The sequence below is a fragment of the Physella acuta genome, unplaced genomic scaffold (genome assembly GCF_028476545.2).
Source record: "Physella acuta isolate Inbredline_101_S28 unplaced genomic scaffold, ASM2847654v3 ptg000916l, whole genome shotgun sequence".
Lineage (NCBI taxonomy): Eukaryota > Metazoa > Mollusca > Gastropoda > Physidae > Physella > Physella acuta.
Window position 1 is genome coordinate 392696 of NW_026732433.1, and position 24380 is coordinate 417075.

Below are 24380 nucleotides of genomic sequence, written 5' to 3' on the forward strand. Positions count from 1 at the left end.
CCATCTGGGCCACAGGTTACCTGCATGCCCCGGGGTGAGCTGCCCCCACCGTTAAATGCGTGCTTGAACCTACACAGACAAGATGGCGAACGTTGCAGTGCTCGTCTCGGTGGTGGCACTTCTTTGCTGCGGTAAGTCAAGATGTTGGTTGTGATGTTTGGGTGATGGTGTTAACTATGGGGGGGGGGGGGGGGGTGGATGGGAGACGACACTTGGGTGATCCTTGACTGCTGGAGTTGACGGGACTCAAAAGTTTTTAGTTTAGGATAATTCGTTTGAAATACATTAGTAGAATTACGAGGCAGGACAAGTGGTACTTTCTCAATATTATAATAGCGATATGCCTATATATATATATATATATATATATATATATATATATATATATATATATATATATATATATATATATATATATATATATATATATATACATATTATACACTATGTATAAATCAGTATACTTACTTACTTAATCCTCATCACTCCCTGTGGAGTATAGGGCAACAACAAATCTCCGCCATTCCACCCTGTCCTGGGCGAGCCACTTTAGTTCATGCCAGGTTTTGCCAGTAGCCTGTACTTCTTCTTCCATCTCCCTCCTCCATGTTCCCAGTGGTCTTCCTCTACTTCTCTTTCCGGGTGGGTTCCACTTCAGCGCCATGTTGGGGAGTCTTTTTTTGCTCATGCGTAGGACATGGCCCAGCCATCTCCATCTCCTCGTTCTAACTTCTGAGACAATGTCGTTTAATCCTGTCCTTCGCCATATTTCCTTGTTCGGGACTTTGTCGTCCCACTTTATCCTGAGGATGCGTTGGAGGGATCTTCTTTCAAAGCCTCTGAGTCAGTGGCGTGCAGAGGGGGGGGCGGACGGGGCCCAGGCCCCGGGCATCCACCACTGGGGGGCATCCAGCGGAGGTATAAAAAAAAAAAATTAATTAATTAGTTAATTTTTTTTTTTTTTTTTTTTTTTTTTTTTTTTTTTTTTTTTTTTTAGTAATTTTAAAACTGTTGTGATATGTCGTGTCATGGTGTCATCGTAACTTTCCATATGTTTTGCGATCTCACTCAAAAAAATTGTAACACTCAATCGTCTGTCAGCCGTTTTAACATTACACTGTCCGTATGGCAAAACTTATATAGAAACAGCGGGCATCAGTGAAGGGTAGTCCTGCGGAAGTCAATGATATTCCATTAATAAATGTGTGTCATATTTATTTAGTATAGTGTAGGGGCATCGTTTAGAGTACTTGTGACCAAGTTATTCCCATGCACTGTATTAGGGCATCTTTAAAGTAATATGCGCGTATTCGTTATACTCATTTTCAAGGACATCCGTCGAGTAATTAAATCATATTTATTTTTATACACTATAGGGGCATCTTTAATGTAATTATTCGTATATTCATTATAATATATTTTATGAGCATTTACTAATATGCCCACTTCACTTTATAATACATTTTAAAGGCATCCATACAGTAAGTATGCCCATCTTCATTTTATATATTGTAGGGGCATCTTGAAAGTAATTAAGCTTATATTCATGTATTACACTCGAAGGACATGCAACAGTAATTACACCAATCATCGTTGTTAACATTGGGGGCATCTCTAAAGCTATTTTTTGATGTACTTCTTCATTATTATCCATTTTAAGGGCATCCAAAGGGTAATTATGCCCATATTATTATTATAAATTTTTGGGGCATCTTTGGTGAAATATATGGCCATTTGCAGTGTAATAACTTTTTTTTGTTAAATTGTATGGGCAGCATTCAGTGGCGTAGCTAGGATTTTCGGTCCCCTATGCAAAAATTAACAATGTTAATGTTAGTCGCCCGCCCTCCCCCACACTGAATGCCACTGCCTGTACACTAAGAAAGGACTTGGGGCCTTTTTTAAATTAAATTATTTCTACAGTAGAAAAAAAAACTTGATTTCATTAATTTTTTAAAAATTATTTATATAAAATAAATATCAAAATTCCAATGTAAAAGTTTTAACTTTTTAAAAGAAGGAAAATGGCCCCTATTTGCCTTGGGCCCCTATGCCTTGCTTACTCTAGCTTTACGGTAGCTAAGCCACTGACAGCCATTAGTATATTTTTTTTTCATGCATTATATAAGCATACTTAAGAATAAGAATGCCCATATAATGTTTTTGATACACTGTAGCGACAATCTTAAGAATACGAATCAACATATTGTTTTCGGTACATTGTAATGATATCATTCAGAATAATTGCGCCCATATTGATTTTTACAAATAGGAGGAGCATGCTTTAAGTAGTGTTAAAGTTAAAGTTTTTAACTCTGAGTAGAGCTTTCTTTAAAGTAATTGGGAGCACATGCAGAGCCAGTTTTATTTCAGTTAATAGTAGAGCTATCTATAGAGTTATTGAGCCCATAATGATGTAATGAAATGTGGGGATGCGGTGTGGGTTTTTAGGCTATGGAAGCCGTTAGTGGATTATCCACCACCTGAACTAGACAGACGTACTTGGGTGTTAAATTTGTGAAAACGCGTCCAAGCCTAGGGAGGGTCTGACATAGCATAGTGGATTTTTAAACACAGTCCGATTTAGAAATGTTTTTTTAAGCTGGCAGCTTTAGTGGTCATCCATTTATGACGTCCACACGGGGGGGGGGGGGGGGGGGGGGGGGTCCGAAAAAAAATTGACTTTTGTGGACGCGTGTGGACAGGGGGAGGGGGGGTTGGCCCAATGTGGACGTCCACACATTAAATCTAACATTATTTTTGGTAGTGTGAAAGAAAAATATTTCCTAGCGAAGCTAAAGTTCAACTATCCTATCTCTCTGGCCCTTTAACCACCCAGAGCTTGGGTCTATGCCCTGGCTTAACCTGGAATACAATAAGATATCCAATTACAAGTTTCCCACATTTGCATCCCAGGTCAAATACCAGGCGACCACTTCTCTAGGTAGGCTGGGTCATCCCAGTTCAGTTGTGACACGGGAGAGGGGTGGAGGGGGGGGGGGGGGGGGTTAGCACGCTGTCCCTGTTCAGGTGTGGGACACGAAGGACAATAAAACACATTTGTACCAGTATTTGTAATACTATATACACTCAGAGTATATACACACTAAATGCAGTAGCTTGAGTAATAGTGGAAGAAGATTATGCAAAAACTTATAGTCAGTGTGGACGTCCACGGGATGGGGGGGGGGGGGGGGGGGTCCGTCAAAAGTGGACGTTTGTGGACAGGGAAGAGGGGGGGGGGGGGTCCAAAATCCCAAAAATGTGTGGACGTCATAAATGGATGACCCCTTAGCCAACCAAGGTACACTTCTGTTATATTCAAGGTTAAGATAGTTTGAGAGTATCTAGCTAGCATCACCCATCTCTTTAAAGAGTTGACGTTTTGACCAAGTGGTTTAGAGAGAAAAATCTGAAACATCTCTAGTTCAATGCACACTCTCACCTGTATTAGTTACACTATAGGAATTCCTAAACAGGCCAAGAGAGAAACATCCCATTAATAAAGGCGTATCTGACGCCCTAATTGCAGACACGGACAGCGTTTTTGTCCCTGCGGTCCCAGGTGGTAATACAATACCGGATGAGACTCTTTTGTAGTGCATCACAGCCCCCCCCCCCTCCGCACCACGACCCGTCCCGCAATTGTCTCCCCCCCCCCCCTTCTCCCAAGTTCCAACCATTCATTCCATTTGGATTTAGCTGGCTGTAGTCAACGTTTTCATCTCAATTAAGATAAGTACATTTTTTAAAATAAATGATATATATATATATATATATATATATATATATATATATATATATATATATATATATATATATATATATATAAGTATTTATGGGGGCATCTTCCGCTTGATTTTGCCCCGGGCATCTACATAGGTCTGCACGCCACTGCTCTGAGTCGGCTGTCTACTTTCTTGTTTAGTTTCCATGACTCTGCAGCATAGAGGAGTACAGAACGTACATTAGACTTATAGATCCTTATTTTAGTTCTCTGCTGCAGTGAGGATGATTTCCAGATCTTAGCGAGTCTATTAAAAGCTTGTGCTGCCATTGCTATTCTGGTGGCAATTTCTTTCTCCATGCTGCCATTTGCTGATATATAGCTGCCGAGGTACTTAAAGTCTTCGACCTCTTCTAGCTCTGCTCCATTCGCAAAGGTCTTGAGAGCACTTTTGGTTTTTATTTTCATTAGATTGGTTTTTCCGGAGTTTATCTTTAGCCCAACGCTTTTGGCAATTTGCTCTATTCTTGTGGTTTTCGCTTGGATGTCTTTTTGGGCATGTGAAAGTAAAGCCAAGTCATCAGCAAAGTCACAGTCCTCTAGGTGGTTGGTAAGTTCCCAAACAATTCCTCTTGGATAAATCAGTATACATGTGTATTTTGTCTTAGGCTATATTTTATATATATAGACGTTTACTGATGACACATTTTTGTAACAGTAATAAGTTTTTCTCAATTCACTATTTTGTGTAATTCACAACTTTATCATGCTCCCTCCCCCTCGCCCCTCACGCGTTCCACATATAGACCCTAAAACTTTGAATGTTGATATCGTTATATAGTCGTTTTTTTAACATAGGCGTAATGGTTGAAGGCCAATTACAAAACAATGCAGACATTTCTACAGTAAGATAGAAACATTGGACACTATCTGTACCTTGATGTTTAAAAATAAAATGTGAAAATTATCTGAACAAATTTTTTTTTGTTGGGAGGGCCGTGGGGATGGGGGGGGGGGGGGGGGGATGGTAAACATCAATCCTAGTTATATTGGCTATCTACAGAGTTTCTACCCCCCCCCCCCCCCCCCCGCTCGAACGAAATGGAATTTATACAGAAAATATATACTTTTACCAGTATCCGCCCCCACCCCCAAATATTAAGTAGCCCCCCCCCCCCGCCCCGGAGAAAAAAGTCTGAAAGAAACACTGGCCACAACTCTAATGGGCCCCTTGTTTCACCCTTTCTTAATTGCTGTCGTGATGTTATTGTAATGGTCTCGTGTATATTTACAGATGCTTTACTATTATAATTTATACTTAGAGTAGATTTTCTATCCACTATATGGGTATGGGAAATCAACAAACATGCATAGCAAATAAAAACCAGAAATGCCAATGTTGTTGACCTCCCCTGTTCTAACTGTTTACACTCAGAGTAATCTCCCTTGATTCCCCCAGCCGCCGCCCACAAACCAAGATGCCCCGAGGACTATCGCTACAGAGTGGAAACGTGTGTGATGGAAGCGCAGGTGGCGCCACAGGCAGGGGGCGGCCTGCCTCTCGTTACTGACACAGATAAATTGGAGGAGCTGTGCGAGTGAGTACTGCTGCGGAGAAACCCGATTAGAACATGTTTTTCACCAGACTGCTAGTGTGTCTTTGTTGCTCGTTTATCCCAATTATTCCGACGTTCACCACATTATTTATATAACTAGGATTCACCTATGATAATTATTCGTGCGTTAGGCGGAGACTGGAACATAAGACGCCCCCTCCTGCGTTCGCCCCGTCCCACCTACCGTAGAATGTAAAAAATATGACATATGTAATTTATATAATGTTATGAGCACACGGCAGAGGCGTAGCGAGGGGGGGGGCGCCAAATTGAAAGTTTGAGGGGGGTGCAAATGAAAAGTTCTCGAGTGGGGGGTGCAAATCGAAAGTTAGAGGGGGGGGGGGTGCAAATGAAAAGTTCGAGGGGGGGGGGGTGCAAATCGAAAGTTTGTCGAAGGGTCGCTACGCCTCTGGCACACGGACACACATTTATGGTTTTTTTTTTTTTGGCGCGTCGCGCAACATATAAGACACAGATCCACAAAGTGGTTACAAAACACACGACTAAATAAAACAAAGGCTGTTCACAAATCTAAATAAAAGTTTAATACATATCTAGGTATATCATCTACACAAACCAAACACAGTCTATTTTAGTTAAGTAACCCAAAAGTAAAACACACATCTGGGATACATTGCACTAGACTACACTAACCTGATAGATGTAAAGTAGGTACTGGATAGACGAAAATAAAACCACATTGTCACACACCTTTTATACCCGTACACAAACAAGTAGCCTACAATATGGACCACGTGATTAGCGACAGCTCAAGGCATGGGTGGTGAACAGTAGGGGAGGGGACAGGTTACTACATACAAACAACAGCGTAGCCAGGAATTGGTCATGGGAGGGGTTCAAACATTTTTCCATATGTATACAATCATATATATGTATATATATATATATGTATATGTATATATATATATATATATATATATATATGGTTCCACGGGAGGGTTATACCCCCCTAACCCCCCTTGCATACGCCACTGACATACCAACAACATTCACCCCTTTCACCCCCTTCATTTATTCACTACATATAGACTGATAAAAATGTCCTATGGAAATTAAAATGAAATAAAAAAGGATAGAGATCAATATTCATCGATTAGGGGTTGTCTATAAAAACTATCACACTTCTGGCTGAGAGGAAGGTCGGTTGGGGGGTTAAAAGTCGGCTCCAGTCGTCCACTCACCAATAAACATCGTGTTTCCTGTCATCTGCAGCGACACCATAACTTGCAATTCTTTCCACCCTCATAACATTAGGCTTGTCTCCTGCCATTTCCACTGATCAAATACTTACCACGGTGAATCGATAGGTACCCCCAAACTTGGATTATCAACTCGAGCCCTGTCACAAAACTCTGTAGTCGTATGCTCTACAAATCGACCACGTCATTCAAGGCATTTCATGATTTGGCAGATAGTTTCAACAGTTTAAAAAACAACAACAACAACTTCACTCAGTAAAGTTACCATTTTGGATCTGATAGTCAATTGGAGAGGTGACGTTGAGTTCGCCAGTGTCCATCACCACTACATTATACGATGGGATAGTGTGATCAGTATTGTGTCCATCCGTTTTTACTTTCCCTAACGTGAGTCAGGTTACTATTAGAGCTGGATAGACTCAATGAGGTCCCACTGACTCAAGCCCGGGATTCGAACACAAGATTTTCGGGTTAACAGTTTATTGCTCTACTTCCCAACCCATTCATCTTACAAAGCGAGACATACAATTCTAAATGAATCCGTTTTATAAAACAATACAAAGTGTTGTTTTCTATCCACACAAGTAGAACAAAAGCATCCCATTATTCACACAGAACTCAAGATAAGTTATATTCTTACGAATAAGAGTTCAAGGTATATAAGACCCAAAACATTGTGATGTGAGAGTTAGCTACCCCTCCCTGATAGTCAGGGAGAGTTATCTACATGCACTTCACGTAACCCGCCAAGGGAGATAACCTTTTTGCAAAGTGGTTCTCCCACACTACACAGGGGAAAACGGTTCTGGAGATTACCCGTTTTCCTTACCACAATAGCATTGGTTGCACCATATACAAACTTATAGCATTCAATGTCCAACTATGTTAGTATGTGTGGTGTTTGAACCACGTTGAAAAACGAGTAGTCATGTTCTCAATCCTTAAATTTTTCAATCGCTGCAAGTATACCGTATTTCATTCACATTTTAGGGGTTTCTTTCGATATGTTTATAGCCCGATGAACTTCTTGAAACGATCGTGTACAAAAAAACAAAACGCAAATTTATCGTGAAAAACTACAATTAAGCCCCCTCTCCCTTCCTAATAATGTCGAAAAAATCAACTTTTTTGGACGCTTGTGGACTGAGGGGGGGGGTGGCGGGGGGGGGGGGCGTTTCGGGTCTATGTGGACGTCAACATGTTGAATTAAAATACTAACATTTGAAAAGAATTGTATATAAAATGTATGGTTTAAATCGGCAGTCCTCTTGTTAAAAATCACCAGCTCTATGGATGAATAAATGTATCAGAAATGTTAAAAGCGGCAATTTTTTTTACAAGGCCTCTAGCTTTTCTGATCGTCTTCCTCCATTCCACTCTGTCTGCTGCCATCCTCAGTGCGTCTCCTAGTGTCCATCCCGTCCATCCCTTGGTGTTGTCAGCTTATGTCCAGTGTTCAGAAGGTACACGTTTGACTTGATGCTGTCTCCTCACCAGGCGTGGAATTCTCCAGAAAACGATCGACTGTCTGCGAGACATCCACACGCGATGCGCCGAGAACGCCACCCAACGTCACGAACTGGACATGCTGTTCAGCCTTGACCAGTGGAAGCAAGGGCAAGAACTGTTGTGCGAGGACCTAAACCGTAAGTTAGGTAAACGAAAGTCACCCAGGACTTTCATAAAACTCACGTCATTTAACGTATCTGACCTACATGAAGCGCACTAATACATGTTGTGTCAGGGGTTACGACATACGGGAACTCTGGGGGTTAATTCGAAAGTTATTATAAAAAATGTAGCGAGAATTTTAATAAATAAATAAATAAATTTATTTTGGCAAAGGGATTAAATATTTAAAAACTTTACAAATTTACACTATTGTTGTAATTTAAATTAAATTTTCTTTCAAATAATCAAGAAATATTAAAAACATATGTTTAAACTGCTAATTTAATGGAACTATTTAATTAAATGGGGATATTGGGCAGGAGGATATAGGCCTACGCTTCATAAATCTTTAAGGGGTCAATTCTGAACTACGGATATTTTTTTTACGGATATAGATCTAAATATAATGTCGAAAATGGGCATCACTATCTAGAGTATAGAAATTGTTAATAATGTTTTTATCTTGCTGCGCAAATCAAAATAAAACAAATAAAGAGGAAGCGTTGATCTTGAGGTAAGACAGCCATGATGCCATAAAATGTGTTTCTAAGCAATGAAACACGGTGTCGTTTTGTGTGTGCTTTTTTTGTGTTTCGTAGTTTAGTTTGGTTTTGCTGTGGTAGGCTGAGCAAGCGCTTTTTCCCCCAGTGAAAGTTATTGACTCTTCTTGGTGTTTGGGCTGATCTTGGTTAACTTAGAAAAGTAGCCCTTGTCTATGAATTAAAAGATGGAAAAAACTAATATATATGGATTTCAAAGTAAGCCCAGTAAAATAAGAAACCCATTCGAAATTACTTCGGCAACTTTATAAAATACTAAAAAAAAAAAAAAAAAAAAAAAAAAAAAAAAAAAAAAAAAAAAATAAAAAAACCTGTTAAATTAACATTAATCAATAAAAAATCGAATTATTGGCTGGGAACTTATATAAAAAAATTGTTTTTCTTCTAATCAGCCGAGTGGAATAAGTAAAATATGGGAAGGCGCACTGAATGTAGGCTTAATGATTAATATTTTACTTGTTTAATGCTTACAGTAGTTGTGTAGGCCTAGAAAGTATAATGTTTTGTGTGATATAATGCTTTCCCCCACTTCTGAGGAGGAAGCTACTACACCTAAATGCAAAAAGCATCGTTTATCCGTTGTCAACTTTTTTTTATATTAATGGAGACTATTACAAAAAAAAAAAATCTATAAACGATGCACAGTAGTAATGAAATACTGTTTCAACGAATTAGCTCCCAACATAAACCAAATTAAAATAAAAAAGTTGAAGTGAAATATGATCAATCATCAAGGTTTTGTTGGTTCGTTTTTACCCTTCTCCAACAAACACTTAATTCTTTTTACATATTATGATAAAAAGGTCAGACCAACCCCCTCTTCACACAAACTTGAGCCTATCACATTTTTTCAGGGGACATAACAAAGCTTATCATGCCGAAAATATTAATAGAGTTGTTTCCCTTAGTACAGTTTTGAGCGGAAAACTATCGCAAATTACAATTTTCTCATTCCCAAACCATTTTCTCATTCCCAAAAAGCAACCACATTACTCGACTTTAGGCGCTTCCTCCAAAATTGTCCCATGACATTCCAGCTGCATGTGCTTCGCTGACAATTGATCCTTTCCATGTTTGCTTTAGCCTACTAGTAGTATAGATTGTGTTTTTCAGCAAATTTTTTTAAAGAGACGTCCCGCCCCCTTCATCACGCTACATGAAGAAAAAAAAGTGGAAAGGAAGATTGGTACAGGTCCCCCTTCCCCTTGTTTGCTTTTACAAATTAGCTGCTTAGCTTTTATGACGTTTACATATTTAGATGCTTTTACTTGATTAATTGTATACTGTATATGTACATTTTTGCTTCCCTTGTAATTGTTAAATTAATTTTAATGTAAAATTTAATTTTTATCAACAGCCTTCATATAACAGAAAAAAATTGTCAGAAATAAGGCTTTTAACTTTGCCACTAAATGAATCTAAAAAAAAAGAATAATATTTAGCGAAAGCCTAATAATTTATCGTACTACAACAATTAATTAACCCACCAATCGTTAAAAAAATATCGGCTACTATTGAAATGAAACTGCATAGTTTAAAGTTTGATTTTTAAAAATTAATCAAGCATGCTACTAACTCAATGATGAATTAGATTCAGTTAACATTTTAAATATTACTTTAAATCTTGAAGGTAAAAATTATTTGATTGGATGCACACATATTAATTATTAGAACACTAGTCTAGTAGTGTACTATTTATGAGCTAAATTTGAGTGTATATATATATATTACCAATTACTATGAAAGAAAAAAATATTGTTTAAAACAGCATTATTTGGTTTACAAAATATAGACGTAAAAATAGATTACTAAATATATTTAAACTAGAATAGCTTTTATTTTGTCAATAGTGAAATGAAATGTATTTTCAGTGTTTAAAGACCATTTTGAATGTGTGTCTCGGTTCGGACCACGGATTTCAAGCTGCATACTGACAAAAACACAAAACTTTCGGAAGGATATCACTGATGTGGGCAGGACACATAACAAAACACTACATAACATCACGTGCAAGTAAGTGATTGATATAGGCTGGACATGTAATAAACAAGAAATGCAAATTTGTTCTCATAGTCTCATAGGCAGGAATTTGTCATAAAGGGGGGGGGGGGGGGGGGGGAAATCATTTAAATTGTGTTCTCATGTTTTGTGTAATATATTATATACATATTTTATACATATAAAGTAAGCCTATCAGTATATATATATATATATATATATATATATATATATATATATATATATATATATATGCATTATTATGCTACTGAAATTTTTTATTATTATCAAACTTAACCCATATTTCGCCTATTTCAGTTTTGCGGAAGATATTGTCTACTGTTTAGAGAGGCCCCTAGCAAGAGCATGTCCCATACAGGTTGTGGAAACCATGGTCAGCGCGCTCCATAAATTCCTACCCCCTGCCTGTGCCCCAGTGCCAACAATTTACAACAGTGAAAACTTAAACGAAGAGGATGATGAAGATGATGACTCTGAATTCTTGGAGGCTGTTAATTTTGATGCTGTTATTGTGGAGGGAGGGGATCCAGAGAATTAAACTTTAATTTCACAGGGGAGATAACTGTACATTTATATTGAATATTCAAAACACAATGATGAAAGAAGAGTGAATGTGATTAATTGTTTGGGAGAATGGTTTGTACAAAATATTGACCTACATATTATTTTATGCTCTATGACTGTTGTCATACTATTTGACATTGGTGTATTTATTACATATTTATTTGTTGTTTTCTTATTCACTAAACTAGTAATATTGGCTTAATTGAATAATTTAAGATTGTTTACCTATCACTGAAGAAAAGGTAAAGTAAAGGTTATTTTTTCAACAAATAAGTTTGTGTAACAAATAAAGTTTAATGAAATAAAATTAATGCTGAGCTATTTAGTAAAAATAGTTTGAACATTTAAAAATTCTCTTATCATAAAGCATTATAAGTTACGAGCTGACCCGCTGCGTATCATACGCCGCTATTTAGTTTTTTTTCTTTCTACTTTTCAGTAATTTATAATTTGTGAATTCGACAGTACCAATGCTGCCATTGAAAATATTTGTTTAAAAACACTAACCCCCCCCCCCCCCCCCCACGTGAAAGCAGCCTCCTCTTAGTTACCTCCTCTAAGTTTAAAATCGTTTCAAACTAAATTATCTGCCCCTAATAGCCGTCACCAAACCCGTCTCTATGATTGTAAAATGTAAACAGAGTGAACACCGCTCACCAGATCATGTGGGGGTGGGGTGGGGGTGGTAGTGATAGTGATAGAGAGGAAGAGAGGGGACTGCAAAGGCGTGCTTGCAGCTTGTTTTCTAACTGATCCCAGAAGAGAATTATATATATAGATAATCTGTTCAGTTGAGAGTAGTGATTAATTTCTTGTAAAATATTGATATTCTATATCACAAGTATCGTCAATAAAAATTGTGTTAAAATACCAATTCAAAGATTATTTTTGGAATACAAAAAAATGGTTTTGAAAGTTTGTTTAGAAAAATCACAGCAGTGCATAAAAATTGGATCATTCTTAATTTTTCAACTTTCCTTTAAAAAACCCATTTGTATTAGAGAACAGAAATAAATTACTTTATAAAAGGATCTGTAGAACATGCCATCTAGGCAACTTTGTAAAAAGGGAGTAGAACAAGGTGACAAAAAATATAATTACAAATATTTTCAAATAATGCTGCTTGTTTGTTTCTGCAAAATAAATTTAGATACTATAGATTGATTAGTGAATTTGTAAAAAGAATTCTTTGAAAATGAGCGCTACAATGCATACGAATACACATTATATTGACACAAGAATACCATAATCCCACTGAAACATGTCTTAAGTGAACACTTGTCATGGTAAATACACCAAGCCAGATCAAATGTACAAATGTCATAAAACATGAACAACAAATAAAATAACATGAAAACAAAAAAAGTTTTAATCATGAAACTCCAGCATCTTTATTTTTCTTGAACTTTGCAATAAAAAATCCTATTGTATCCACGTTATATTTATCCTGGTCAGATGTGCTTAAAAAGCTGGGGTCAAATCTCTGAACCATTGACCTCTGCTCTTCAGAAAGACCACACCCTGGTAAGCCATCCCCTCCAATTTTATAGGGCTAAAATTTGGCAAAAAAGTTAGGAGAACAATAATTGTTTTATCAAATATTTGAACAAAAATGAAATAATTGGCTGATCAGGAGAAAGTAAATTGTTTTATCAAATATTTGAAGAAACACAAAAGAATTGGAAATTCAGGAGAACAATTACTGTTTTATCAAATACTTGAACAAAAATAAAATAATTGGAAACTCTGGAGGAAATAAATTGTTTTATCAAATATTTGGAAAAAAATTAAATAATAGGAAGTTCAGGAGAGCAATAACTGTTTTATCAAATATTTGAAGAAACATAAAATAAATTGACAGTTGAAAAAAAACAACAGATGATAAGAAAACCAAAAAACCAAACTTACAGTAGCAACAAGATCCAGGTCTGGACAAGCCTTTAAGAGGTTGCACACCTGGTCCTCATTCTCCTCCCTTGTTATAGTGCAGGTACTGTACACCAGCACACCCCCAGGTTTCAACAGTTTGACGGCCTGCAGGTACATTAATTGGTTAATTGGTCAATTCAAAGTCTCATTAACATTGCGGGAACATCTCAATCAAATAGACATGCCAATTACAACAATAAATGGCACAAAAGAATCTTTACATGTAGTTGATAGCTAAGGAACGTTATTTGTCAAATTTTATATTTATTATAATATTTTTATTCATAACAATAAAAATTAATTATAAATTATGATTTCAATACCTAGCTAAAAAATATTCATCTATAAAATATAAAAGTATATCATTACTTATTTAAATGAAATTACATCAATTTAAATAAATAAGCAAACTTATTCATAGAAGATTGATATTTTTTTACACATAAAAAAGTTGTGTCTACAGACTTAAACTATTTTAACAACTAAGTACATATACAAAGATTGCTCACAGTCATCAGAAGCTTGTGTTGGATGACAGGAAATGACTTGAGTTGGTTGAGAGTTAACTTGTTCATGTACGACGGCCTCTGACCCAAAGCACTGCATGGTGCGTCTACCAGGATACGGTCAAACGTACAGGGAGGATACGGTGGCCCACCCATGGGATCTGAAACAATAACAAAGCTATTGAAAAGACTTATTAAATACATGATATTAAAAATTAAACTATATATTTATTTAACATTTTGACACTTTAAATATACAATACCCTATTACTTTAAACTTTGCATTCAAGTAATTCGAATAACAAAACACTGTTACCAGCATCAGCAGAAACAGCATTTGTTGAGTCAAAAGGATAAATCTCCATATTCTCAGTTTTTAGTTTTTCCATTTTCTTAGTTCTTTCTTTGCTCTTTTCTAATGCTACAATCCGTCCCTGGAATAAAGTCACCAAAAGCTTCAGAACTACATAAAAAAATTGATATCATACCTTTTCTAGAGACATAAATAGTCCCATGTAACAAAGCTTTGAACCATTTACAATTCAATACAGCAACAGTAAAAAATATATGTAGCCGCATTACCCCACTATTGTAGAACAGAATTTATTTCTTAACTAAAATAATGTCTTAAAAGTCATTCTGTAATTAATATGAGCTAATACATTAAAAACAAAGTTTGTATATTAAATTGTAAAGGCACAGGCCTCACTCTGTTTTTCATAAGTGTGGCAATATGGGTCGTCTTTCCTCCTGGGGCAGCACACATATCCAGGATAGTCTCCCCTTCCTGTGGGTCCAGAACATGAACACATACAATGGAGGGTAAATTTTGTGCAAAAATTTCCTCTTGTAGTATATCAGCTAGGGAGGGTGCTTCAAAAATTGGCTGCGTCATCAAAATACCTATCCCGCTGGAGTAAAAAAAAATTAACAAAAAAACTCAATAAAATAAAAATTACTGTTTAAATAAAAAAAATATTAACAATATGATCTATTTTAAAAACTAATTATAAATTGATAAATATATAAAAGAAAACAGTAAAATAACAATTACTGTATGAACATAGTAACAACACAATTTCCTATTTGAAAAACAATTTATAAATTAAGAGACAAAATTCAAAACAGTAAAATTAAAATTACTGTAAGGACATAATATCCTAAAAATAAATTTAATGTACATCAGCTGTAAAAAAATTGCCTGGTACAACAAAAATGTAAATATTAAATAATAAGAAATTACCAGCTATGGCCTACCTGTGTGATGTGTTGACATTACATACATCTGATCTTGCAACTTGAGAGACCCCATTCCCAACATGCAGCTTTTGACCATCATATACGGAGGCTCTGCCCTTTAGACACTTGCCATCCAGATCAGCGTACACAGATACAAGATCACCCGCTCTGGTATCTACATTACAGATAAAAAACATAAATCCAAATCAAGGGTTACATTCAAATATATAATGAATACAAAACATACTATTGATAAACTGCGTTATTGTTACACTATCAACTAATTAAAATTGTGAATACTCACTATGTAGGATTCCCATGATTCCATTTTTATAAACATGCGCTCCTCTCAGTATTGCCATCCCACATGCCAAATCAACAATTATTTCTTTATCTGTCTTGGATAACATTTTAATAAAACTATATTCAAATAAAAACAGCTGAAAATGTTAGACTATATTTCTACACCATAGAAATTACATATTATTTTTAATTTATGGTTTTAAAAAAAAGTGAAATCATTCTGTATAAATATTCAATTGTAGAATTACATTGGTATAATGTAAATAATCACTGTTTCAGTGACCTTGACATTTTACGTGTGTATAGTGTAGTTTTATAAAACTGGCAATAGCCATACACACTGAAACCATTAATTCAGAACATTTACCTTTGCTACATCAAAAGGTCCCCTATTCTTAATCACTATACAGTCACAAAGTTTTGGGTGCAAAAATATATCATATGGCTTTCTTTGACTTAGTTGACTTTGCTATTAAAGAGACAAATATAGGCAATATTTAGTAATAAATTAGATGTATATTAAATAACACACCTATATAATATTTAATATAAGTAAAATAGTAAACTAATAATACTGAAGTCTTCACCTCATAAGGTAGTTTAACAGCATGACAAATAGAACAAAATAAATAAAGGTAATGAAAAACTCTGCAGACCTTAAGACATATGCAATCAGATTACTTTCTTAGCAGACTACTTTCAATCAAGACACAAGTAACCTAATTCAATACCTCTTCTTATTAGTAGTCCTATACACTATACTAAACATTTTCCTTACTGTAAGAAATGCAAATGATATTTCTAATCCTGTTCTAAAATAAGGTTATCAAACACTACTATCCTATAAATAAATAGATTGGCTATCCAAAGAGTCCCTGATAAAATTAAAAAATAAGTAAAATTCTATGTTGATGTTGTCTACACAAAGTTTAACTGTCTACCTCATTTAGCAACACAGCAATCTTCTCCACTGCCTGTTCTGGTTGGGTCTTCTGTGAGTTGAACCGAAGTGTTGTGTACATAGGTGGCGTTGTGAGCATGTGCAGCAGGGAAGACAAATGCTGTTCATTTTCCTAAATACAAGTATATGTATATAAATATATTTATTATTTCTAATTGTAAGCTCTCTTTTATTGTAAAAAATAATTATTCTCTTCAAAACAGCTATGCATCAAAGATACAAACAAAATATCAGCAGTTTCTTCCAGGCATCTTCGAAATGGAATTTATATAGAAAATATGTACTTCACTTTTACCAGTGTCCTTTTTGGAATATTTAGTCTGCCCCCCCCCCCCCCCCACCTCCCCCACCGCCAAAAAAAAATATTGAGTGTCCCCCCTCTCCCCTTTATTAGTTTTAATATGGTTATAGATTACGTATATAGTAGGACTAGGATTGAGGTTAGGGATAGGGTTTGCATTGACATTAGCAAGCCATGTGTGTATTTACTAGATCTAGTATTTAGTTAACAATCCTTTTTTTAAAAGAAGATTCTATTATCGGAAACACTACACTGTGACTACAGATGACACCATGAAGTATTACATTTTTTTAGTAGGCCTAATAATTATATTGAAACATTTATTAATAATTAATAGGCCTAATTACTAATAATTAGGCCTAGGCCTAACTAATTACTAGATCTAATTATTAATTAATAATTAGGTACTTAGGGCCTAAATAAGTAAATAAAAAAAAATATAAAATAAAAATAAAAATTATTTTGATAAAAAATTTAAAAAATATTTATTTAAATTACAAAAGTAGTCAGCTTTAGAGCTTGAAGAACATCTTTACAAAATTGAATCATATTCATCATACAGATTTAGCCTGAAGTGTGTATTGTACAAAACGGGGATCTCTAGCTAGATCTAGATTAGATCAATGATCAAGTAGGCCTACTCCAGACTATAACAATAATAACATGGAGAATCTTTGTTGACTGAAAAACCGAAAGTGAAACAAGCTTCTCGTTCTTTCTATTTTCATAGCTAGGGCCTATAAGAGTGAGAATAAAAATGAGTAGATCGTCATTTCCTGCTCAAAATAAAGCTACGTATCAACAAAATAGACCAATCAGGTTTCGCCAACTGTACCGGTATGTGTAAAACACGGGTTGTATGAAGGCGTTCTAAATAAAAGTGAAGAATAAGACGTCGTGTTTTACAGTCTCAGTGTCGTGTTATAAAGACTTCTCGTTATCTACTGCTGATTTGAATTATTGATACTTATAATTATTACAAAATAGTCGTACTAGTTGAACAATAATTTATCCCATCTTTCTAGATTCTAGATCTAGATCTAGAATCTCACCAGCACGTTTCTTTCTCAACTGTAGAAGTTACGAAAAGAGGGAGGACTCACACAAACAACAAAGGAAACAATTGAAGAAGAAAACAGTCTTTGAACTGAATAACTTAGACACTTTACAATGGCCAATAATTTACACTTGCTTGGAAAGACTACAGTTCCTCTTCTATGCTTATTCTTGTGTCTTCTACAAAGTTCAGTTACCTTAGGAAAAAAAGAGAAGGATGAACGTGAATGCGAAGGTAGGCTGATAAAAGTTTTTTCTTAAAATTATTAGATCTAGAATCTAGATCTAGAAAAGATCTTATCTAGATCTAGACCTAAATAAAAAAAACAAAACACCCTTAGCCTAGCCTTTAGGCAACTTGAACTTTTAGATCTAGATCTAGGTCTTAGAGAGTTTGACTCTAGAAGATTTGTAGGTCTAGAGATCTAGACTCTAGATTCTAGATCTAGAGTAAAGTTCCGCGTGTGGTCACACATAGCAAAAAATTCCGAACTCCCGATTTTCATCGGACGCTATTTTGTAACAGTTTCACACAGAAACAAACCGAAAGTACTTTATTACTCCACTGCCATTCTACTCTAATATGCATGAGTTATTTTGTATTCATACGCATAGTATTTGAGATATTCATGTTTTAGTGACGAACCTCCTTGTGATCTACTTTTCCCCCCTTTTCTTTTGCCTGTGGTCACCTGTCCCTGCTTGTGATCACTAGCGTATTTTTTTACGTTTTGATCCAATTTTAATAATTTTACTCATTTAAACGTGTTGATGATTGTATAATTAACTAATAGATTTGCAAAACCAAATAATAACACGTTAATTAAATTTATTAACTACAAATTACGGATGACCCAGTGATGACTCAAGGGACGCAACTATTATAATCATAACAAAGGGACGTAACAATCACTAACAAGACAAAACGTAACATTTGCTTCGATTGGATTGTATGTAGAGACACAAACTAGATTTAGAAGAAGTAGATGATTAAAATAATTTAAAACAACAGAAAAAAATAGAAATTATACAGGTTCTAGACTTAGCTTGAAATATAGAGCATCTAGATCTAGGCTAGTCTAGCTCAAGTCATTGGTGACCACAGCGAGGGTAAAACACAAAAATCGTTACCCCAGCTGTGATCACCCCCATTTCACCACTAAGATTCTTTTAATAGCCTTAACTACAGTATTTTCAGTGTCCCGCACATATATTGAAGCTATTAATAGTTAACCCACTTATAAAAAGCTTTGATTGGTTGGTTTTATTCATCTCATCCGGGACCTAGTGCTTTTCATACGGGGGAACTAGAATCGCCTACGACGTCATACCTCGAAACTTGAAAATTTAAAAACTCGTCTTTCAGAAGGAGGGAAACAAAAGAATTTGACCTGGATATATTTAGAAATGGACATGTTTACAGCAGATATTGGTAGTTTCGTATAAAACATCCAAACAAATATTATACGAAGCCATAAACAGGAATGTGACTACACCGTGGTTTTGACCACACGCGGAACTTTACTCTAGACTAGATCTAATAATAGATCTATCCAGGCCAAATGATTTTAATATAGCCTTAGGCCTTAGCCTAACTCCCTTTAGCTTAGTAAAAGTTAGGCCTAACTTTTAATCAGATCTAGATCTAGAATCTTCAATCTAGATCTATCTTACAAATTCTACTAGATCTAGAATCTAGATCTAGTTCACTCGACAATATCTACTATCTAGATCTAGATTCCATCAATATTTCAAGACATCCCTAGTCTAGATCTATGAGTCTAGAGTCTAGAGTGTTTCATAAGAAAACTTACAATACTTACATTCAACCAAAACTCTAAATTAGTCTAAACTCTACTGGCATTTGGGGAACTATCTGGAAACGCGCATGTACAGGACCTGCATATGTTCAGGACCTGATCTGAATAAATACTTGTATAAGCAAGCTTAAAGATTTAGATCTAGATCTAGATCTATATTGTGTATGGCATAGTAGTTATTAAAAGCAAATTTTCCCATCACTTTTCCCTCCTCCTACCAATAATAGAGTAGTGTCATTAATATTAATTAAACTTAATCTATTTTGAAATTTATTAGTTAAGATTTTATGAATTAGCTAAAAGATCTTAAGATGTTTAATTTGAATTTCTTTTAGTTTGTATTGCTACAATTGAAAAATTCAAGAAAGAAGTTCCTGATGAAATGTATGGTAAAGTTGACAAACTAGAATCTGCCTTTAGAAAGTTCTGCAAAAAAATCCCTAAAGGTGGCAAGGAAAACAGATTTGTAAGTTGTTTTTTTCTCTCCTGTTATTTATAAAATAATAGTTACTAGGCTATATTAAAACTAAAACCATTGTTACTGCCCAAGTTTTGATCCTGACCAGAACACTAAGACTATAGTGAAAATAACAGCACAAGAAAAATATTAATTTGATGCTGTATACTCCTGACATCATTGTTTATCTAAAAGACTAAAAAAAAAAGAACTTGTGCTACTAATTCAATTGTACTGTTGAGATTAATAGCTAAGGTGCTTTAGAAAAATTGAGTTATAAGTTTCAATACTTTTAGAAATGTTGGCATATTATAAAGTAATATCCTAGCTCCAACCCAATATTGTCTATATTCATGACTTTAAGACCTGCAGAAAAGAACCTCCTTGTGATACTGTTTGTCATTATGAGAACCTTTAGCATTTCTTATGACATGTTCACTTAATTGTTGTGTATAGTTATAATAATTACTGAAACTTGTATTTGTAGTAAAGCAAAGTTCTTGAATTCTTGATATAAAATTAACAAACTTTTTTGAAAAATATCTATTAGTGCTACTTTGTTGGTGGGACTGAAGATGCAGCTACAGGCATCCTAGGGAATTTGATCAAACCATTGAGTTACCACCTCCCAGCAGAGAAGATCTGTGACAAACTAAAGGCCATGGATGCTCAGATTTGTGAGATGAGATTTGGTAAGTGTATATTCTTTAGATAAATAACTGTTAAAAATGAGTCTACATGTTATGTTTGTTTTGTATTAAAATATAATTCTATATGCTATTTAGTATTTTAAAAAGGTGAGTCAGTGTTCTTCATTTAACCACAGATTCTCTATTGCCTTACATATGCCGTATTTTCCCACCAGAGAACATACATGTTTTTCAGAATAGCAGTTGTTATTTAGTGTTATTTTCACAGATGTCAAGCCTGACTTCACCAAGCTGAACAAAATGAGAGTGGGTGAGCTCAAGAAAATCCTGTCTAACTGGGGTGAGGACAGTGCTTGTAAAGGATGTGCTGAGAAGTCTGAGTTCATCAAGAAGGTCAGAGAGTTGATGCCAAAACATGAACCAGAGGAGTGGAAAAAACTTCAGGCTTTAGAGAAAGAGTTATGATTTAAGTGAATGTAGTTCTTTTTATTTCTTTTTGAATGTTTGAAATTTTGTTTTGAATGAGAGGTGCTTGGGGTGATATGTGAAATGATAGCTGCATGTTGTTTGGTTAAGCTGGGTGTGTTATGCTAATGTATACTTGATGTATACAAGTTGACTATTAGCTTGTACATTTTGAATGTTAAAAGTAAGTAAATTTTAAATTTGAAAATGTATGTTTTCACTGCCATATTTTTGTTTTGAAAATCTACACTTGCTAAAATATCTACTGTAGTAACAGTCCAGTCAAGCCAATCAACAGGCTCCTACAGATTTTGGCATTCATACAGGGCTAAATTTGACAAATGGATATTTTATGAATGCTGCTTTATTTTCACCTTGCATGCAAATCACTGACCGGATGACTAATGGTAAATGAAACTAACTTTTCAGCAGGGTTAAATAAGAATCCGGTGTGAATGTTTATATTGAAATTGTTTGACGGTGATCAAATTTGTAAGAATTTTTTTTTTAATGGTCTTCTCACATTGAGTAGCTATTGTTTCTTAAAAGTTTCCCACTTGATTTGATTAGTTTCTCCAGGATTTGATTCCTCTACTTGAGTAACAGCAGTCTAGTTTGGTTCCTTCATTGACTTGAGTGATCTCATCTGCTACAGGTTGGCTGATGTGTTTCACATTTGTTGAGTATTGTTGATTTCCATTACAACTGTTGACCTTCCTGTCTGCTATGTGTGTATTGACTGTAGCCAGAAACCACAGCATAGAAAACTGACTGCTGAGAAGCATACTTTTGAAGTAACATCAAATTTAACATTACCTTTTTAGTAAGATAAAAATTACAAAAATCATTAAAAAAAAAAATTCATTGAAAATTTTTTTTTCTGTAGTCTGAACAGTTATGAAACTATTTTGGTGAAAGCTAGTATCTTAATTTGTGTGATTTAACAGAATTATTTCCATATAAATGCTAGCTTATTTCCCTCAAGTTTTTACCTTGATGTTTTTCTTTGTGGTTCTGAATTGTTGACATTTTTGATCTGTCATGCTATAGTAAATTATTAAACTGAGTACTTTTTGATAGACTTTTGTCTCTGTTCATTTATTGTGTGACTTATGAATGTGATGTCATTTTATTTTAAAAAAAAATGTTAACACATTTTTTTTTAAATTAACATGTATTTAATTTATTCATAAGTATGAAAGTTTCCATATATATAGTTAAACATATCCTTGCCTATTGAATCAAGGTCATGATTGGGCACATACCAGTTAAAGACTGGTTAAAGTTTTTATACAACTGGATACATTATTTAGTGTATTTTATATAGTAGTTCCATGCTAAGGGAGATTGGGTATCTGTAGTAAAGTAAGTAACGTTCCCTTTCAAACCTGACGGTCTATGGGGCAAGTGAAGTAGAGCTCACCTGTTTCTGTCACCTCGGCATATGAAGAGTGGGTATCTGTGTACAAGTTAAAAAACAATGGGCAAAAGGTTTTGTCACACGTTTCATGAACAGTAACTCTTGTACATTGGTAAACATCTGATGGGGACGGTGTGGTCGAATGGTAGAGCTTACCACTGCTAGCCTGAATGTCGAGTTCGGATTCCTGGCTCAAGTCAGTCCCAGAGTCCACTCAGCTCTGATGGGTAGCCTGTCTAACTTACGTTAGGGAAACTAAGTGCTGTAAGGCGAGGCCATTGAAAAAACAGCACACAATGCTTATCTACAACGACCCGTTCGATTAAAAAAATTATTGGTTTGCGGAATCTTGGAAGACAGTTTGCTACAGGGGTAGGTGGCTGGTTTTTTTGTGACTGGCGAGAGGGTGTGGAGTTGAAGTGGGATGGAAATGCATGCTGTCTTGTGTGGTTGACCCCTTACACCAACTATCAAATTGGAGATCTAAAACAGAAAAAGGAATGCATAATCAATACTGACTCTTCGCATTGTTGAAGGACATTTAAAAACGGAACAGATTTGAATATAAACATTGCGAGCAAGCAGTGATTCTTTTAAGCATATCGGACACAGAAAAAAATTTATATAGATATATAATTACTAGCTGCATCCCGTGCTCCGCCACGGTAAATCTTTTTTAAATGTACCAACTTTGGAACAGAACAAAACAAACAAAAACAACACAAACACAAAAAACACAACCACAAACACAACACAACCACAACACAACCACAACACAACCACAACACAACCACAACACAAACACAACACAACACAACTACAACACAACCACAACAAAAACACAACCACAACAAAAACACAACCACAACACAGCCACAACACAACCAAAAAACAACCACAATACAACCACAACACAACCACAACACAACCAAAAAAAAAACAACACAACCACAACATTAGAATCACCACCAAACAACACGCTTTTTAGGCGTCCGCGCCCAAAGAGACCCTTTCCAACATTAAAAATTTAAGTCACATAAATAGATCCTACTCCATAACTTACAATAAAACAATGCGATGCAAATGAATGTACGGCAAGTGGTGTTTACTTTTATGGTTCTAAGAAAACACATTGGCAATGTAATTAGAATTACCACCGAAAATCACGCTTTTCCCAGGCGTCCGCGCCCAGAGAGAGTCTTTCCACCATTCTCTATATTATAATTATAAAATTTCACCATCTGTTAGCACCAAAAAACAAAAACAAAAAATAGTGATTTTGAGAAATCATAGACTAATTAGAAAATAATATAAATAATCTTAACATTTTTCTCTTTTAATTATGAACCTTAACATAGACTAATCAATGCGGTAGTAATAAAAAAAAGATTAACTTAAATTATTGTTGAGTTAAATATATTTTCAAATTACCTCCCTTGAAACAATTACCACAAAAAAAAGTGGAATTAATTAGCTTTTTCGACCTACTTTTATGGAAATGTATCCATTTTTTCTAGGAATATAAACTAAAATGATATTTGACATTAATCTTTTTAATACGTTTTAGCAGTTTGCGTGTATTTAATATTTTCTTGACGTTATGCGAAAGAGTAAAAACCGTGGCAATTATAAAACAGCTCTATGCCGCTATATAAACAAACCATACTCTAATACTTATAATAAGACACTGCGGTGCACTGAAAAGCACAGCGTGGTGCGCAGTTTACTTTTATAGTCCCAAAATCTATAGCGATGACGGACGGAAGGAAGGAAGGAAGGACACGCTCAGCCCGCTTATATAATAGATACTTTTAACTGTCCCGTCACCCCCCCCCCCCCCCCCCCCCACTTCCACCAACACCCTCCCACCCATTAAAAGTTATTTAAAAAGCCCTC

General features: G+C 35.3%; 3 protein-coding genes across 7 annotated transcripts; 2 read left to right on the top strand and 1 right to left on the bottom strand.

Moving 5' to 3' along the window:
- Positions 1-19: 19 nt before the first annotated feature.
- On the top strand, positions 20-12247 carry LOC131953285 (uncharacterized). 2 transcript variants are annotated; one of them, XM_059316407.1, is made up of 5 exons: positions 20-131; positions 5187-5325; positions 8061-8218; positions 10666-10807; positions 11111-12247. In XM_059316407.1, exons 1-5 carry the CDS (start codon positions 83-85, stop codon positions 11349-11351), a joined length of 729 nt encoding a protein of 242 aa, XP_059172390.1. In that variant the 5' UTR covers positions 20-82; the 3' UTR covers positions 11352-12247. The 2 variants fall into 2 exon arrangements, with proteins under 2 accessions (XP_059172390.1, XP_059172391.1); XM_059316408.1 differs by having other exon boundaries at positions 8061-8209.
- A 496-nt stretch (positions 12248-12743) lies between these two features.
- Positions 12744-17322, bottom strand: LOC131953283 (tRNA (cytosine(72)-C(5))-methyltransferase NSUN6). Its single transcript, XM_059316403.1, has 10 exons — positions 17115-17322; positions 16296-16427; positions 15722-15823; positions 15356-15449; positions 15070-15226; positions 14522-14723; positions 14129-14246; positions 13816-13973; positions 13286-13411; positions 12744-12929 (listed from the first exon to the last, which is right to left on the bottom strand). Exons 1-10 carry the CDS (start codon positions 17172-17174, stop codon positions 12750-12752), a joined length of 1329 nt encoding a protein of 442 aa, XP_059172386.1. The 5' UTR covers positions 17175-17322; the 3' UTR covers positions 12744-12749.
- Positions 17323-17390: 68 nt separating this feature from the next.
- LOC131953329 (mesencephalic astrocyte-derived neurotrophic factor homolog) lies at positions 17391-22144 on the top strand. Of its 4 annotated transcripts, none has more exons than XM_059316469.1 (5): positions 17391-17453; positions 17661-17907; positions 19828-19958; positions 20500-20641; positions 20868-22144. In XM_059316469.1, the coding sequence occupies exons 2-5, from the start codon at positions 17787-17789 to the stop codon at positions 21062-21064; spliced, it is 591 nt and encodes a 196-aa protein (XP_059172452.1). In that variant the 5' UTR covers positions 17391-17453; positions 17661-17786; the 3' UTR covers positions 21065-22144. The 4 variants fall into 4 exon arrangements, with proteins under 4 accessions (XP_059172452.1, XP_059172454.1, XP_059172450.1 ...); XM_059316471.1 differs by having other exon boundaries at positions 17438-17453; positions 17694-17907; XM_059316467.1 differs by having other exon boundaries at positions 17440-17496.
- The last annotated feature ends 2236 nt before the right edge of the window (positions 22145-24380 follow it).